Consider the following 19,144-nt stretch of genomic DNA (forward strand, 5'->3'; position numbering starts at 1 on the left):
CTAAATGCAGTGACCCACACTGAGAGTACAAAGAAAACCTGCCCAGTTTAATGGAACACCGGATATATCCATGTGTCGCAGTTTTGGGAGGGGGTGAGATGGTGCAGGGACTTGTGTGAGGATGTCTTGATCAGATGTGCCAGTCAAGGTGGCAAAAGGAAGACTATTGAGCTCTAGAGGCGGAAGGTATGGTTGATAATGAGCTCTGTAGTAGTCATTGGATCACTTAAACTTCAGAAACTCGAGGCATGGAGCCCCTGAATTATCTCCAGTTGCAGTGCGCATGCTAAGAACTCGAAGAGTGGAGAAGAGCAGCTTCAAAGTATCGCTGATGACTTCCAGCAAGTGTCATCATTGATTCTGGGGGCAGAATTATTGTCTGGTATTTGCCTGGAGCCATGACCAGCATGATAATGGTCTGTCATCTATTGGCATTCATTGTGTATTTCATCTCATCCGGGTGTATCCAGACAGATATGCATTGTGCTACAAACTCCATGGGCAATTTACTGAACAATAGCATCATGACCAGCAAGCCTACTGAATGGCGGACTCACAAGTTCAATTTCTATCCAAGTTTGGATGAGAAGATCACCCCCGGTTGCATCAATATATCTCCGGCTTGGTTTCAGCAAGGAAGAGAGGTACATCCTGTTCATATGAATTCAGGTTACCCATCTGAAGTGTCATAGAAATACAGTTTCCCAAATTTTGATCCAGAAGATGGTTTCTCACCTGATGTATCAGCCACATTAAAGGGAGTTAATGGTCACAATATCACGACCTCCCTCCAAAGGTCCGGTATCCTTGTCTCTGCTGCACTTCATGTCATGCATCCGGATCTCTATCTTGCCGGAATTCAAACCCAAGTCAGACTGGGTGAATGGGCGAGCCAGTATGAGTTGCATGATATGTGCTATCATCTACAACATTGGATATCTGTTTTCAATGTGGTGTCAGTCATTTGCAATCGTCGGTCACCACCTCATAGAGATCCAAAATGTTGACCAGAGGCATTTGATATCATGACCACCGCAGGTATTTACCATCCGGTCATCATGGATTTCATTAATCTTGGGATAAAATTCTTATATAATTCCAGGTCAATGTTGGCCTCATCGTGTCGGCTTGTGAGACATCATATGCACGTGGAGGAGGGCAACCGGATTGTCACTGCATGGTACATGTGAGATAGTATCCTTAACTTTGTTGGAACTCTGAGAACAGAGTACGCAAAATATGGCAATGTGAAATACAGTGACCCGGTCGAGCAGAGTGCCTCTGTGTAGAGACGTTATTGTACACATTGTATACAAATTTTAGACAGATGGCCCCTTGAGTACCTACCTGATCTATACTACATACTCTCATAGAGACCGGATGATAACTTTGACCAGATGTCCAGTGTCACATACTCCGGCCCACCTGTTCGCCTTGGGTACACACATACTCCGGCCCACCTGTTTGCCTCAAGTACACACATACTCCAGCCCACCTGTCCTTGAGTACACACATAACCTGGCCCACCTGTTCGCCCTGGGTACACACTTGTCTATGGCTCACCCATTGGCCCTGGGTAAACATTATGTCGGCCCACCCAATTGCACTGGATACACACATTCACCTGGCCCACACGTTCATCAGGCCCATCTGTGTGTAAGTTGGGTACACACATCTGCCCTGTCCACCCATTTGACCCGTTACACACATCTGTCCGGTCAACATGCATACCCAGCCCATCCCTGTGCGAGTCCACATCTGTCCAGCCAACCTGCATATCTGGCCCATCCATTTCCTTGTATGCATTTGGCCCATTCCTCTCTGGAAATCAGCCTCAGCCCATCCGTGTGAGGTGGGTACACATCCATCCAGCCCACTCACTTTATACCCTCGGCCCACCTGTTTGCCCTGGGTACACGCATTCCTCTGGCCCACCTGTTTGCCCTGGGTACACACATTACTCTGGCCCACCCATTCTCATTGGTTACACACGTCTGCCTGGCCCATCCATGTAAGGTGGGTACATACATACATCCGGCCCACCTGCATACCCAGCCCACCTGTTTGCCATGGGTACACACAATTCCCCAGCCCATCCGTGTAAGGCGAGTACATACATATGTCCAGCCCATCCATTTGCCCTGGTTTACACACATCCGGTCATCCAACCTGCATACCTGGCCCATTCATTTCCTCATATATGCATCTGGCCCATTGCTCTCCAAAACCAGCCTCAGCCCATCTGTGTAAGGTGGGTACACATCCGTCTGGCCAACCCACTTTATACCCTCAGCCCACCCGTTCACCCTGGGTACACACATTCCTCTGGCCCATCTGTTTCCCTCAGGTGCACCTGACCCATTCTTCTCCGGTAATCAGCCTTGGCCCATCCATATGAGGTGGGTACACACATCCATCCGGACAACCTGTATACCCGGCCCATCTGTTTCCTCCTCTGTGCCTGGCCCATTCCTCTCCGGTAACTGGCCTCGGCCCATTCCTGTCATGTGGGTACATGCATTCCTCCGGCCCACCCGTCTCCACTGCACACCATATTCATTACATATAATGTCCTAATTCCCTCGGCCTACCTGTCTCCATTGTAAGACTGGATTCACCATAATGTCACATTCCTATACTACTGTCTGTATTATATACCCCCAGCCCATCCATTTGTCTTGGATACACCTAGGCAACTGCGTGGGTATGGGTAACCCGTACAGGTGGTAGGGGTACACCTGGAGTATGGGTGGGGGTTGCCTTTTACGGCACCCGTACCTATACCCATACCCACACACAGGTTAGACCATCAAAACACAATATATTGCTACCTAATCAAGATATAGTACCTACATCAAACCAAACCAAACTTTAAAGAAGCCACAACTGTTGAAAAAATCTTTTGGTCCTGTCATCCTAAGCATACCTGTCCTAGACTGCTACCTCACATCCAGCCATGCAACCAAACATATTTACTGCAGCTGTAAAACAAGTCACAAAACTCACGGACAAGGCTAAAGCGGCACTTGAAGAGAGACTTGAAGCTTCCGGACCGTCAAAGAAGCGCATGATTGATGCAAATGGTGCAAGTGCGGTCTCCAACAAGTCGAAGAAGGCAAAACAAAATCCTCCTGCAGATATATCCAAAGATAGACTGGTAGCCGAGGCCTCTCCACCTCCATCTGATGTGAGAACGGCAGCAGAGCCTCGTAAGATTTGCTGTGTCATTGTTCGCACCGAGGAAGAGGAAGAAGCATTGTATAACAATGCCATTGTCATTGATGACATGAGTGAGAAAAGTGGAGATGAGGCTGGTAGCGAGGCTTCAGGTCCAGAAAGTGCCGAGGACGAGCGAAGTATGTTCCTGCTATACAAACATAGCACCACTGATTAGCAACAGCGAGGCTCATGAAAGAATGGGTATCACCTGTTTATGCATTCTTTGACCCAACTCCCCGCATCACTGAAGTTGGTGGTCGACGTGCACATGAATTCAAGTGCTGTGCGAAAGGATGCAAGGTGACAATCCGACAATTCCTGGACAAAAAGGATGCGCGATTGACAGGGAACATGCGCAAACATGTAAAATCTTGCTGGGGGGAAGATGCACTCAATGCTGCAGACAATGCCAAAGATGCAGATGAAGTGCGAGCAAAAATTGTCGGAAGTATCCTAAAAAAACGGGTCAATTGTGGCATCTTTCGAATGGAAAGGAAAGGGGAAATTGACTTACTCGCTTTGTCAGCACACACGTAGAGAAACAAGGTGAGGTCTTGATGTTGTTGCTGATGGCACCTAAGCCTAAATTGTCTTCTTCCAGGGCAGAGATGGTGTGTTGGGTTTCGGAGAGCCTGCGTCCGTTTGAGATAGTCAAGGATTGGGGATTTCAATCATTGATGAAGACCGGAAGGCCAGAGTATTACATACCTTCGCCATCCACAATTTCACGTGATGTTCGACTTGTGTTCGCTCGGACTCATCAACGAGTTGCTAAAATGTTACAAGTTAGTTCAAATCACGCACTTTGAAATATTCAAATGAAAAACCTCACCAGGAATATGATGGCAAGATAAATTTTACAACGGATGCTTGGAGTTCGCCAAACCATCGAGCATTTGTGGTGTTCTCGGTGCACCTCGAGCACAAGGGCATACCACTAAGCCTACCATTAGATATAATTGAAGTAGCTAAGGTGAGAAACTTACCTTGTTAGAGCCGCAGCAGCTAATGCTATGTTAGTCTGCAGATCCCTAGGTACACACATGACCTCGGCCCACCCATGTATCATGGTACAATTATTGGCATGGGCCCACATGGGATAGCCTGTCCCCATTGGTACATTGTCACGTTTGGCTGCCCATCTGAGATGGGTGAATTCACTGAAGGGGCTCATTTCTTATATTTATTGACATATTGTCTGTGGGAATATGGTTGCAGATGCTTGATATTTTGGATGACACATAAAACACTGGCAAATTTTGATGTTCTGTACCTAGTTTTATGTTAGTTTAAATTTCAAATATTTTCTTTGCATTTCATACAACATATAATCCTAATAATCCTAAATATCGATAACCCCGATGTGATAGGAATGCCTTCAGGCTTAATTAAGTGGTTCTTCGACAACATGAGGCCACTTTACTAACTGGGATATGTGGGAATAATAGGTGACCGTTTGAGGTTTTCACCCGTTCTGCGGTCGCTGCAGGTATTGAATGTCCTTACATGGAAGTGGCCATCATGCGCGAAGTGCTTACATCTTGGTTTGGGACTGCGAAGGAGCGGAAGGGTGTGTTCTCGGCCTCATCAAAGTTTGTCAAATTTTTGGCTTTCTGAATTCGATGATTGATAGCCCACACTTGCGTTGATCCCTTCTACCACCCCATCAACTACAGTCCCACTGATAAGGACGAAATCGATCGAGCAACGACTCATGCTCGTCGGCTACTCATGCCGCATACCTTGGTTCTACAGATGTTATTCAGTCGGCTGAAAGCGGCTAGATATTGTCGTTCGACCGTGATGTTTCTCATCCAAAGACTTGTTTTGCGATCTGCGCGAGCGCACAAGTCAGTTCAGTGCATTCATCAGGTTAACTATTCGAAGCCATATTAACAAATTGTCCAGTACTCATCCGCTGGCTCGAGAGTTACACTACACGTTCCTTCTTTTTGGACTGGAGACATTGAAGAGCTCGCATCTAGATGCTGCCTGTGAGTGTATGCTGCGGGAAAGTCTGTATTGTACGGCGTGTTCGTGGTTTGCTGTTCGGCCACAGTCAGTATAATTCCCAGATATCAGTATTTGTGCGAAAACTTATGCTGTCCAGGTGGTCTTTTCGAGCAAATCGAGTGCAGGGTGACGCTGACATTAAAGTCATGTCCGAATTTCTTGTGCATCTCCAGGGTAACTCGATCGGGAATATGTAAAAGACGTCCCGTGAGCATAGCGAACATTTTTTTTCCTTCGCATTGAACTAATTGGTTATAGTTAATGTCGCGCATCTCAAGAACATCGACCAGCCACTACGTCTTCTGATAGAGAATGAGATGTTCAGGCTTACGGTCTGGGCTAATCCTAGCGAAACGAGGCAGTGACCCCCATGGTTCGATCGAGTGCAATATGCTTGAGGTAAGTACCTTTTTGGTTCAGAGAATGGTGATTTATGTATTCCAATAGTCGACTTGGCTTGGCGTAGTCCGAACAGCGTGGGAAGTAGACCCAGCCATAACGGTCTATCTAACAGAACGATTCAAAAGCCCAGTAGCTCACGCTGAGGTGCAGAATCTGGTTTGGTCCAACCCTGACAGGGTAGTCGATACTCTCGAAGCTCTAATATTTTTGACGAGAGTTCAAGGTGCTTTCTGTTCTGCGGTGTTATGCTTGGAGAGTTTACGTTTTTGTCAGTATATCATTGTTTGGGCGCCCGTCACTCCTGTGATCGCTGTTACTTTCTTCGAGCGACGACACGGCAACGATCCGTTCCTCCTACAATACGCCCATCGAGTCCTGAAGCAGCATCCTGTCGACCTGACGTTCTTTTTCGTCCCGCAAGTGGTCCAGGCCCTTCGCTTTGATGACCTTGGTGTGTATTTGGAACCTCCTGTTGTTATTGTTGCTGAATGTATATTTTAGGATATATCGCACAGCCCATCTTAGAAATCGCAAGGGTGTCTCAATTCTTTTGCCACCAGATCGTATGGAACATGAAGGCCAATTGCTTCTGATGCAGCCGAGATCGTGAGTTTGATGCATGTTTTCGTCTCTGCTTCACTGACACGAGATTAGGAAGATCCTATGAAACTTGCACTAGATCGGATGACTGATATGGTGGTGGATTCGCTGTCTGGTGACACCCGTGCCTTTTACGATCGGGAATTCGGATTCTTCGAAAAGGTAACCTCGATCTCTGGGAAACTGAAGCCCTTCATCAAAAAGTTGAAATCCGAGAAGAAGGTGAGACCCTCGCAATTAGTCCCAGGATATGATTTGACCTGTCTTTGCAGGCAATGATCGACGAAGAGATGGCCAAGATAGTTGTCGATGTTGGAGTCCACCTTTTCAGTAACCCAGACGGTAGTGTCATTGACATCGATAATAAGTCCGGTCAACCGCTTCAAAGCCACGCTAAGGTATGTAAATCACTCTTTGCGCCTATTTTTTGCTGAATACAATTTTACCGAAGGCACCGTTCATGGCTACTTTTAAAATTTTAAAGTAAGGAAGGAGCGAATCATTATTAATTCCGACCCAGAATCTCTTTTAGACGGCGCACTCGAGAAACGCGAGGAATATGACGTTTGGCAACAGGCCATCTTCAAAGTTGGTGACGACTGCCGAGTCCCGACAAGATGTGTTGGCTTTACAGATCATCGCGATGTTCAAAAACATCTTCACCAGCATTGGGTTGACCCTCTATCTTTTTCCTTACAGGGTTACCGCAACTGCTGCTGGAGTGAGTACCTTTTATTTTTCGTTCACGCTGGACCACGCTCATATACTTCATAGTGCGGTGTCATTGACGTGGTGCCGAAGGCTACATCTCGAGATGAGATGGGAAGAGCCACAGTAAACGAACTGCTTGACTTCTTTATTTCAAAATATGGTGGAGAAGAGACCGTTGCATTCCAGCGTGCTCGCATCAATTTCGTCCAGACCATGGCCGCGTTACATCCTGCAAATCAAGGATCGTCACAATGGGAATATTATTATTGATGGCGAAGGGCATATCGTACATATCGGTAAGTTTTACCTGCCTAAGAGTACAGCAACTGGCATTGAACTTGATTCCAGACTTTGGATTCCTGTTCGATATAGATGAGTTTTTCATTTCACCACCGCTGACTTGCTTACTGACTTTGTTCTTGGTGTCTCTCTACGTCCTGGAGTAAGTCCCTATCACGATACCTTGAGCAATTCTCTGATTACACTTTGCAGGGAGTCAAGTTTGAACCTAGCTCCTTCAAGCTAACCCATTACGCGATCTAGCCTGACTGTGACGAGCGTCTGCGGTTCATATTATGCCTATCAGACTGATGGCGAACAGGGCTATTGCTGACTTTGGCCTTTCTTTGATGTACTCCGAGTTCATAAGCGCCTCCCAGGCATCCTGGACGTCCGCAATCAAAGGAAACATGCGATGGATGGCCCCTGAGCTACTCGTCGAGCGGGAGAATGGCTCTCAAGTTCGGCCAAGCGAGCAGAGCGACATGTATTCGTTTGGCGGTATCATGCTGCAGGTACGTCTGGGTTAATTTTAGCCTCTCGTTAATATGAAAAGCTCTACTCGTAGGTCCTCACTAACAAAGCACCCTATTATCACCTCACGAACGATGCCGCCATCATACTCTGCATAGCTAAGTCGCAAACGCCCTCTCGATCTCGTTATCCTGAGCTCCCTGAGCAATGCTGGCCATTTATCGAGCAATGTTGGTCTACTAATCCTTGGGGCCGTCCTTCGGCGGATGGAGCCGATGAAGTGATTAGGAATGAATTTGACTCGCTGTCCAGGTCTCGTTGATTTCTGACTGCCTCGCATTCAAAACTCTGTTTACAGTACAGCCAGATAAAATAGATCTAGGTACTCGTGTAGGCTCATTCTATGCTCCCTCTTGTGATATTGGAACACGCTTGTGCTATGATGGGGAACGTCGGTTGCAGGATCATCAGAATCCGGAGAATCAAATATTGTCGATTATCCTGTTCACGAATTCTGCGACCAGCATGTCACATGTGAAAGACGGGACGGTAGTTTCTTATTTACTGTGGTGCAGGTTTCACCTTGTGGAGAACTTGACATTGATCGAAATGATGAATTTCTCCAACAGTGTAAGTGGAGACTTTTCGTGGTCATTATCGTGTCACGTCAACCTTATACCATACATCATATGCAGATTCTAGCTGACCGACTCGAAACGTACATGATAGTATTGCTGTCCATAATACATTTATCTCCCGATGTACAGATCAGAAGCTCCCATGATTCTGAGAAATATCCAACACGAGTGAAGCTGGCTGGCGTTTCGAATTCCGTGGAGACTACCGAATTCCTAGCGCTAGAAGCCAACGGCACACTGAAATTTTTTTAACTCGATAACCTCGGTAGGGAAGCTGTTCAAACGATGTTCGAGAATTTTATTACGGCTCGAAAGCGGATTTATTCAAGGTGCGATATCAGATAAGAACGGATACATATGGTAGTAGTCCAGTGCGTCCCCCAGGCTGACAGCACAGAGAAAGTTAGGCCGCGGTCACTAGTCCAGACTGAATCGGATGTCCGGAACACTGTATTTCCCTTTTATGATGGACAAACTCTTTACGAGCTGCTAAAACACGCGCCTGGTATTTGGTGAGTCCTCGAGGGTGCGAAACGTTGATCGTGCGTCGTAAGATATGGCTTTATCGTTTTAGCGATGAAAATAAAGGGCACGCTTTGCATATATTCAATCAAGGTACTCGGCACTCGGTGCCCTGAGTGAAGTTGGAGTTGAGGCAGCCAACAGTCTTTTGTCACCGATATTGAACGTTGAGGAACCTATTAGGATTTAAAACCTTATACGAACCTCCCGCACGGATGATCCAATCCTGCTTAAAGGACTCTTGAATAAGTCGAAGATCAAGAATCACCATGATTATTAACGCTAGGGCTACTCACAGGTCGCAACGCGCTGCGGGTTGAGGGGCCTGAGTCAGAAATCCTTCATATTGCTTTCAAACCAATCAAGCTGACGATTCATCAGGTGAGCGCATCGATGAACATCACATCGCACCATTTGCGATGCTCTGGATCAGTACTTCAGTAGTGAACTCTCGGTCATTACAGCAGTAGTGTAACGTAGCTGCTCTCCTGGAGGCAGCGACGATAGGGAGATATGCTTGATGAACGGCCCTGATGTCATTGGTGAGTTATCGGACATCGATATTTAGTGCGTTCGTACCCTTCACGCCGGCACGACACAACGAAGATCTCCTCCACCTCCGCCTCTTTCTCAATCAACGCGCATGACTGTCTCATGCACCCTGGAGCTGTACAAAGCGAGAAAGAACGATCCAGGCACAGAGCATCCTGTGAGGTAGTAGAAATTAGACTCTTGGCGAAATGGTAGCTCGCGATTTGTGTCGTTTCGGAAAGGCGTGTTTCCTCCTGCAAGAAGAATGACTTGGGGCTAATCGCGTTAATTAATGCTAACATTAGTCTACGGGATATCATATCAGCTACCTTCTCCTTCAACTGTAATGGAAGCACATAGGACTTGTATGAGAATGCTGGATCTGGGTCTAGGTCAGAGGGCGAAGCAGCTGATGATGCTGGCAGTGAGAAGTGAATTAATCGAAGTGTGACATAAATACGTGGGTTACCGGTATCTGTTCTAGCAAGCAAAATTTTGATGGAGCACACAGTCTAATTCTGGTAAGGATGAACCGGCCAGACTCATGGTGACCGTCTGCGTTCTGAACAGATGCGCAGCAAATCCAGCCCACGAAACGAGCGCACCATCCGATATCTGTGGTACGAGGACTTCCTGATGCTCCAGCAGTACCAGTAACTGCAGAAAGTGTCGAGGCAGTGGCAGTTAGAGGCGGCAGTTGTGATGACGCGTCCACAGAAGCTAAGCAAGAAACCGAGGACCCCAAAGCATGAGGGAAGCGCCGACCGAACCCACGCTGGCAAGGGGAGTGGAGGTTCTGCGTCCATAGATAGGGTGGTAGCGTTCAAGGCAAAAGGCATTGTCAGCGAGCGCCCGAGATTAATGGAATATAGTTGATTGCTTCAGAAATTCAGGTACTACATATAGTAGATAACGACAGGTAGGGATCAGCACGCATAAACCCCTGGGTACTGGGGGCCATACCTGCACCCATACCCGCTGCGAGTGGTACTTAGTTAGTGAAACAAACACGAGAAGAACTCAGAATGAAACACACCAAGAATGTCGATCGCGTGACAGTAAAATACCTTACAAGGTTGCAGAGTCGTCCGAGTGTCCGCGCCTACCTTACAAGGAGATCAGGACCGTCCAACCATCCAAGTGTGCTCTTGATATACTTACTTTAGTGTTATACACTCCTTGCTTCAGCCACTCATGTCTGAATGCTCTTTGACCAAAAACGTCCTGATATGATGATTAGAATCACAGCGCACAACATTACAAAGATTGTGCTCACATATTTCCCGTGGATGTGGGCTTGCGAGATCAAGAGTAGCATTATGATAACACATCACAGATGAATCTCATCATTAAAGTTGAGATCACTCACGAGTTCGATGAGCTGACTGCGCACCATATCTTCGACGAGGTCGAGGTTGACAGCCTCTGGATTTGTATCTTGGGTTTCGCCCAAGACAGACATCTACTAAGCATCGTAAGTTCCTGCCAAGCCCAACATGTGCATAATAGCAATGACGCACCATCTGATATGTTTCTCACATGCACTTGTAGTCACGACTGGTGCCATCTGAGGGTCGCCGTTCGGAGTGCAGGCGACCGCATTCCCGAACCCTAATGCATGGGTCTGCATTAATGTTACACTAGTTTGGTGTACAGACCTTACCGCTTGTTCGCAGAGTTGAGATTTCTTTGTCCGAACGTTTTTGAACTGAAATTGTTCAGTTTGTAAGCATCATGACAGTGCCGCGCAACCACACTGTGACGTACCTTGCGAAAACCAAACGATGGCACGGACAAGAGCCGGGCCCTGAGCTTAGATGCTGGACGAAGTATAGCGCTTTTAGAGGATTGGGAAGGTTCATGTAGGCGCGCAGGGATGTGCTAGAGGGCCGCAATGGAATGCGAGAGTACAGACTATGGTTGGATGGTAGATTGAGTAGTGCTAGAGGCCGTGCGCATTATGATTTTGTTCAAATTACTTCAAGTTGAACTTCGCGCGTCAGTTGTTTTTCTAATATTAGGGACATTCAAAGTTGGGCGCCCACGCCCACGACCCCCCCTTGCCCATATACCACTTCCCGTTTTGTACTTGAACGAATGTATTATATAATCAATGATAAATGACAACACTCAACACTACTGTATAGTTTCGACACTAGGTTCGTCACGCGTCACAGCCTCTGTTGAATCGAACCTATTTGGTGTGACCGTCGTGCAAATTTTTGGAAGGTGAAGCTAAATTGTGACATGTGGTAAAAATGGAAAAAAAAAACATACATATTACTCTAATGGGTCCAGAAGTCATTGTACATCTTGTTTGTGATCCGTCTATGCTTTCCATGCCCCTGTTCAGCATTCCTGACACTGCCCTCTATACCTAGATCAGTACTATCTTCACCGACATTATAGATTTCTGAGTGGTTCATAGAGGACAGACCACCGTCCACGGCATGCATGCCCCCCGATGCAAGGTAACACAGGCAAGTACCAGGCATGACGAGAATGTGATGGTGTTCGAGTCGAGTTTGCAATCAAGTGAAGCAGGAAGATTAATGTCAAGGAGTTGTGTGATGGACAGAGTTTGTGAAGTAGTGATGTACGGGCCCGGCTTGGCCTGAAAGCCCTGGCTTAGGCCTGGCCTGGGGAGGCTTGGGCTTTGAAAAAATTCAGGCCGAGCCGTGGGCCAAAGCCGTGGCCGGCTTGGGCTCATTCACGGCCTTCAAGAAAGAAAAGAGTCTATATTCAATTCAAGTATACTAACATTAGTTGTCATCTGCTGAATCAACATCAGACCCTGACATATCATCGTTGTCACCTAAAAGCAGTGTATCCCACCCCTTGTCATCTGCTGCTTCGACTTCTAACACCTCAGCCTCATGTTCGGAGTCTTTGGTTTCCTCTTCTACAAGGGAAGATGGGCCAGGCTCCCGGAATAGAAGATCATTACGGAGAGAACACTTGACACATTGTAGTGCCTCGACAATATCTCCTTTCAACCAATTGCACCGCTTGCTGATTGTGATCCCACCTTGCGAGAATGCTCGCTCACTTGAGACCGATGCTGCCATAATAGACAGGTAGTCTCTTGCGAGCGAAGCCCACACTGGATATCTCTGGCCATTGATCTTAACAGAAACAACAGTCAGTCACAAGAAACCTCAAAGCAAATGAAAGGCATTTACACCCCACCATTGAATAGTAGTCATACCCGCTAATTGAACCGCCTCAATAGTTTTAATGTAGCTTGTAAATTTGGCCCTCCATGGTTTTGATGGATCACTAGGAGATGTGGCGCCTGGTTCTGGCTCGGCGTCATCCTCAGAGTCACTCTGGACCTCCCGAATGAGTTTCTTGAGGCCACTAACCTTGCTTTTCGTAGTTGTGGGCTGTGACAACACCCGATCTTGATGTAGCTCGTCATAGCGCTGTTTGAACACATTCTCGGCACACGTAAGCACGTCATCAAGCAAGTTTGACGGCCAATGCTTTTTGAAGTAAGCAATTTTTGCTGTTGGATCAAGTACTATATCAGATGTTAGAGTTGCACTGACTGAAAGAGAAAATGACGAACACATAGCAATGATGTGGGCTGGAGAGTTTGTAGTTCTCTCATAATACTCATCTAGCTTTGTTGCTGCTGCCTTCAGTGCATGAGCAAACCAAGTATACTTGGGCTCTTCGGCTCGTGAAGATCAAGATTTGTGGAGCGTCTCCAGGGCAGGTATCGCGAGATGGAGAGTTGATCCTCGATCAGATGAGAATGCTTGCTGGGCGACGTCGGTGTATGAAAGAAGGTCCGTGAATTGACTGACTCATGTCCATTCAGCAGCTGACAGTTGCAGAAATTTGATTTTGGCCCGTTTTTTGAGACTGTGTTCTTGACACCCCATTTTGTACACGAATGTATCCACATGCTACAGTGAGTAAGAGTGAGAATAAACAAAGTATGATGATATATCAAATACACACCTGCTTGTTCGATTTAGCACAATTCAGCATAATGTAGGTGGATGACCAGCGGACTTTCATGTCGATCAATAGCTGTGTCGGCAACGACACATTGGCTTTGATTTGTATGTTCCTGTATAATTCTTTTCGTTTTGCCGATGAATGTTCTTTCACACAAATGCTGCGAACAAGGCTAATCTCGTCCCGATCAACCTTAAGAGACATGTCTGGTTCATGGGTGTGTGGATCGTGAGGATTGTAGTGAACAGATTTGCTGTATGTGCCAATGAGCTGCTGTGTGCCAAGATTGATAACATGCACTAAACAGCTGTTGATATTGTTAGCAGTTCCATCAACGAAATAACAAAACAAACTTACTTGATCTTGCGCTCGAGCCATGGAAAAACCTTCTTATACTTCGCCTCGTATAACTGTGCAAACTCTTGCAGCATAGTGTTGTTGTTGGCTGCGTTGTCGCATGTAATATGACCAATCTAGTAAGTAGACATGAGCTGTAGCATTCGAAAGGAATTAATATAACATACTTTATGTGTAACACCAAGGCGATCAAGCACTTTGAATAACGTACCACCCAGGCACTGGCCATTATGAGCGTTGTTGAGCTTCGTAAAACCAAGCAACACATTCCCAGGTTCCCACTGCATCGGAATCTTTTCTTCGATCCAGTGGCCAGTGACTGCAAAATAGCCGTCTGTGTTGTCAGCCTGCCATGCGTCACATGTAACGTTGATGGTGCCACTGACAGATTCACTCTAGAATATGACATTAGATCATAACAGACAATAGTGCGGGGGACGACAACGTACATTTAACTTCTTTCTGAGTTTGGTGAGATGGCTCTTGAACATATGCATAATTTCAGCGCGGGTTGCTTTGTGGCCTGGAATTTTGATGCCCTGTATGGCATGTGAGGCAACGTCTACCATCTCTTTGAATCTCGGGTGTTCAAGAGCCTGAATGGGCTATAATGATTGTTAGTACTATGCAGCCAGATGATATGAAGAGTTTACTTGATCCGTAGCAATGAGCCACTTGATTGCTGCCTTTCTGAAAAGCTGGTCGGAGTAAGGAACAATGCGCTCCAACAACTTGCGCTCAGTCATATGGGTATTGAGCGTCTCCTGCGCTTGTGCAGCTTTCATTTTCTCTGCAGCAATATCACCTGGCAATTTGGACAGGAAGGCGTTGTCTTTGACCCATTTGTGATATTTACCCTGTACATGTTATTTAGATATACATTGATAATAATATGAAGATGAAAACTTACAGCAAATCTAGCTTCAGCGTGACGACGCAGTGTTGAGGTCTCATTTACAATTATACAACCATTCCTACAAGTGATTAGGCAATGTTAATGACACAACAGCACATGGAAATGATAATGGAATGATGTACGGACAAACAATGTACGGACAAACTTTGCACTTACGGTGTTTTTTCACTGTACCATTGGTGTTAGTCCGCTTGAAAGGTTTGCTGAAGAAGTTGTCGATATCACAAGTCCTATCCTCGTGTGTGGGACCAGACTCGTCAGTGATGGGCTGTACGGCAATATCTATGAGAATTCCATCCTCGTCCACATCTTCGTGGTCTTTGACAGTAGCTTGCTGATGCTGGCGGGCTCGTTTGGCTGACAGTTTCAGGTGAGCTTTGTACACACTCTCTTACATGAATAGATAAACTTACATTTGGGGTTTGTCCGCGCATTTTCATGTTCCTCGTCACTCGTTTCATAGCCTTCTTCAGCATCTTCGGTGCGTGATCGTTTGTTAGTAGGTGCAGGGACAGTGGGTTCAGGAGCAGGTGGACTGGGTGAGTTAGTGGGCTGGTGATTGTTGAAACCATGCTTTGCGGCCTCTGCCACACAAAATGCATTGATGGCTTTGGTTTGAGATGGGAGAGCTGCCTTCTCAGAATGCTCAAGGAGCACAGCAGAGGGCTTGATTTTGCACGCTGGATGCACTGGTCGAGGTTCATCATCACTATCTGAGAGGATTGTTCCTGCCATTAGAATTAGGGATTTGTGAGTAGGGATAGCGATGTACTAATACTATTTATCTCAATAAATCATTAAGATTGTGCCGCAGATAGATGACACTTCAAAGATCTAAGTAGTATCCAGTTCACGAAGCATGACAGAAGGCAACTCACAGTTTTTACTGGCTAGTGTACGAGTATGAGCCGGTGTCAGACACACTGTGCTCTGATGCTCTGATGCTCCTTTTGGCTAAGCTCTGCAAACACTCATCAAACACTCGACTTCTCTTGGGCCTCTATTCCATCGGATGTCTCGGATGTGCTTAAATGTGTGTTGGATTTGCAGAAGCTGCTGACATGCAGATGAGTCCGTGGTAAGGAGGAAGTAGTGCCAAGGATTTCAGTGGTTTTAATTGAGGCTTGTTTGAAGGACCGTTAGAGGGCTCGACTCAGACAAAGGAGAATTTGCAACTTTGGGACTGTCAGTGTGATACATGAACAATTGAGCTCGTCGTTGTCTCAGATGACTAGTATAGCTGTAAGAGTAAAAGCCACGGCTCCGGCTTTCCAACTGCCCAGGCCAGGCCCTAGGCTGTGGTCAGGCCATGACTTTGGCCCGGCCTGGCTCAGCCTAACTAGGGCTGGCTTTGGCCAGCCCATGGCTTGAAGCCGGGCCATGCACATCACTATTGTGAAGGGATGATTGATTGAAAGGGAGCTGGAATGACCAACAAGCGTTTGATTTCACGCTTTACAGAGGGAGGAAGAGCCATCCACTCAAAGACGCGGCCACATGAAAGCCACTCAGACGTGATGAACACATTAGTTTCAGATTGAATGACTAGAGGGAAATGGAGCTTACAGATTTGACATGCAGCCTTTTAAGACTGTCTCCACCCATCCCCATGGGATGCACAGCTTGACGAAATGATGTCGACTAAGTTGAAGCAACTTGTAGGAGTACAGAAGTCCGTGCTGGTTGCCAGAATTGCAGACAGCAACAGCGAGTTGCCAGTGGCAGTCACGATGTAATGAACCTAATTAGGGATGGTCACAGGTCACACTGAGGTGTGAAGCTATGAAGCTAAGCGTGACATGGTCATGCGCAGATGGGCTTGAAGGTAGTGTCAAAACTATACAGTATCCAAAAACACATATTACACTCAATGGCTCATCTTCAAACATCACGCGAGCAATACCTTCACTCATATCTCTTGCTTATGGTTCTACGTACTTTGTTTCAGCCAGATGTGACCCTCGAAGAGGCAGCAGCCCAGCTGCACTGTGACTTATCTTGCATTCTTGCTATTCAACAAACTCGTTATCTACAAGAGCGCTCCCCTGTGGCAAAAGCTGGCACCCTACACATTGCTTGGGAATATGCAAATTCTCCATCCAACCACTTTTGCTTTATTTATATGCTCTGTGTTTCTCCAATGACCTTTCAAGTCCTGCTTGATTTAATCGAAGGTCATCCAGTATTTTCCAATAATTCCAACAATGCACAGGCACCTGTCCAGACTCAACTCACTGTCACTCTCTATCGAATGGGTCAATATGGCAATGGTGCCTCAGTGCTGGACATTGCCCACCATGCAGGAATCTCTGAAGGTGCAGTAGAGTTGTTTATGAAGCGATGCTTCGATGCAATTAAATCTCTGCATGACACTTTTGTGTGCTTACCAACTGCTGAAGAAAAGGAAATTGAGAAGTTGTGGATAGATGACCGGCTCAAATTCTGAGGAACTTAGAGGGAAGGCTGGGTGATGTATGACGGGACAATTGTTGTTTTACATACTAAGCCAGGTCTCAATGGAGATGTATATTATACATGAAAGTCAAACTATGGACTGAATCTACAGGTACTATATCACACAGCTTTTTTAAACAATATTGAAGTGCTTTGACAGGTTGGAAATTTACCATCTAATCTCCATATCGTGGACTATGAACATGGCCTGACTGGCTCTGCCCATGATGCCTCTGCCTTCAAGCATACTGCAGCTTCAAAACATGCAGATTGGTTTTTCAAAGGCAATGAGTTTGCCTGGGTAGACTCTGCATATTCAGTCAGTGACTGTACCATTCCAGTCCACAAGTGTCCTGCTTCTCTCATCCCTGAGAATGCTTTATTTGATAACCTGATGTGTTCTGGCACAGAAACACCATATCTTGTATCATATAACAACTTTAACTCACTCACCCCACCCTTCTTCCGCTTGCCTAGAAGCATGACCCTGTTTTCTGATAACTCAATCTGCACCAATAGCTGCCAGACCAAGTCGTCGGTCCAAACGATCTCCGGAATTGTGACACTGCTATCCTTCTTCTTCGCCATATGCGCAGATCTGATTGATGTGACAGCGAGTACAAGGTAACAGCTAATTGTTAAATTTTTAGATTTACATTTGTATTATCTAATTATGCAAACTACATTTTAGGTGACGTCCCGTGGGCAAAGGGGTCATGGGCATAGGCGTTGGGCGTGGGCACCCAACTTTGAACGTCCCTATTATTACTAAGTTCAAAACTGTGGGAAATAGTAGCAGACTTCTTTCTATAGCCAATCATGGGGATTTCTCTATCCACATGTACACCGAGCCTAGATTTTGACGGAAGACTCCATCAACGATGATAATACTAGGCTCAGTAGACTTGGGCTGGGGGAAGCAGACACTGGCCCTGTGTGGTAATCTAAAGTTCCAAAGTTTTGGGTCTTGGTTCACTCACCTTTGAAGCGCACATCGGGCCTTTCTGGAGCATATACCATGTATAGTGTTACTTCACTGTTTTCTTCAGCTACAGATGAATCATATGATCCATACATCCCACCAATCTCTCCTACCCGCATAACAGTTGAACAGCGGTTCTCTCACTTCATTGTGTTACACACTTTAACTAGACGTCTTCCTGGTATTGCGCTCCCACCACTTCCTGAGAAACAGTATGCTGGGTGATTCAGTGCTGATTTTGTCAAGGCTCGTAGAGGCGAACTCGAGAGATATATTGGGTGTATTGTGAGGCACCCTGTTGCATGATATGTCGAAGTTGTCACGTCTTTTCTTGGTTGCAAAAATGTTGTGGTGAGTGTGAATGATAGGTTTACTTTTGCTGTTTAACCCATGTTCAAGGATTGGAAATGGCTTATGCCCCAACTACTTTCAATGCCTGCTGCTGGGCCTTCATTCTTCGCACATGTTTTTCATCCGCATTCAACATAGATGTGGAATGCCATAGAAGTAATCAATCACTTCAGTTGTCACACCCTTGCAGTGAGCAAGGGCACGCAGAGCTAGAGAGATGTTTTTGGTTGCATTCGTAAAATGAGACTAGGTGAGTATGGGCGTCAGTTGTGTCAAATTATCATCATGATGTGGGACATCTATGACACTATCCCAACCTACTATTAATGGTGAGTGGGCCTGGCTACTTATCTACGAAGTTTCATTGTCCCACCCTACAGACATTCGATCGCGTCCCATGCACTTTTCCTTGTGCTAGCAATTTGTCCGCACCACCATACACTTGTCAGTGCTCTTTTGGATATCTGCTCGTCTTTTGGTCTAGTTCACAAATCTCGTTCTTTGCTCAGCATCATCCTTGAAATTGCCTTCTTGTCCACCACCTCTTCTTCAATCACACACCCAGGACATGCTTTCTACCTTGCCGATCTTCTCGCTCAATGGGTGTCTGGGAACAGCGACACAATTCTTTCTGATGCCATTCCATTATTCTCAATCTCGACGTTCTTGCGAGCGGTTGCAGATACTTTAGCTCAACAAAATCTCTTTATGGACATGCAAAGCGGT

The 19,144-nt window shown here is 46.2% G+C and overlaps 4 protein-coding genes across 4 annotated transcripts; 3 read left to right on the forward strand and 1 right to left on the reverse strand.

Moving 5' to 3' along the window:
• Positions 1-2,956: 2,956 nt before the first annotated feature.
• Positions 2,957-4,254, forward strand: EDB93DRAFT_1257150 (uncharacterized protein; the record flags this gene model as incomplete). Its single annotated transcript, XM_041454068.1, has 5 exons — positions 2,957-3,356; positions 3,401-3,752; positions 3,821-4,004; positions 4,055-4,192; positions 4,240-4,254. The coding sequence occupies 5 exons, from the start codon at positions 2,957-2,959 to the stop codon at positions 4,252-4,254; spliced, it is 1,089 nt and encodes a 362-aa protein (XP_041300934.1).
• A 1,368-nt stretch (positions 4,255-5,622) lies between these two features.
• Positions 5,623-7,215, forward strand: EDB93DRAFT_1270926 (kinase-like domain-containing protein; the record flags this gene model as incomplete). The annotated part of the gene is made up of 8 exons (XM_041454330.1): positions 5,623-5,631; positions 5,680-6,085; positions 6,136-6,197; positions 6,289-6,456; positions 6,507-6,632; positions 6,686-6,717; positions 6,811-6,955; positions 7,009-7,215. 8 exons carry the CDS (start codon positions 5,623-5,625, stop codon positions 7,213-7,215), a joined length of 1,155 nt encoding a protein of 384 aa, XP_041300935.1.
• A 430-nt stretch (positions 7,216-7,645) lies between these two features.
• On the forward strand, positions 7,646-8,122 carry EDB93DRAFT_1186989 (uncharacterized protein). Its single transcript, XM_041450837.1, has 2 exons — positions 7,646-7,739; positions 7,793-8,122. Exons 1-2 carry the CDS (start codon positions 7,710-7,712, stop codon positions 8,018-8,020), a joined length of 258 nt encoding a protein of 85 aa, XP_041300936.1. The 5' UTR covers positions 7,646-7,709; the 3' UTR covers positions 8,021-8,122.
• An 824-nt stretch (positions 8,123-8,946) lies between these two features.
• EDB93DRAFT_1109382 (uncharacterized protein) lies at positions 8,947-10,851 on the reverse strand (the record flags this gene model as incomplete). Its single annotated transcript, XM_041447968.1, has 10 exons — positions 8,947-9,003; positions 9,063-9,098; positions 9,155-9,183; positions 9,270-9,388; positions 9,438-9,807; positions 9,899-10,046; positions 10,353-10,367; positions 10,426-10,491; positions 10,551-10,613; positions 10,759-10,851. The coding sequence occupies 10 exons, from the start codon at positions 10,849-10,851 to the stop codon at positions 8,947-8,949; spliced, it is 996 nt and encodes a 331-aa protein (XP_041300937.1).
• Positions 10,852-19,144: the final 8,293 nt, after the last annotated feature.

Source organism: Suillus bovinus (assembly GCF_016758785.1).
Source record: "Suillus bovinus strain UH-Sbo-P2 chromosome Unknown EDB93scaffold_158, whole genome shotgun sequence".
Classification (NCBI taxonomy): Eukaryota; Fungi; Basidiomycota; class Agaricomycetes; order Boletales; family Suillaceae; genus Suillus; species Suillus bovinus.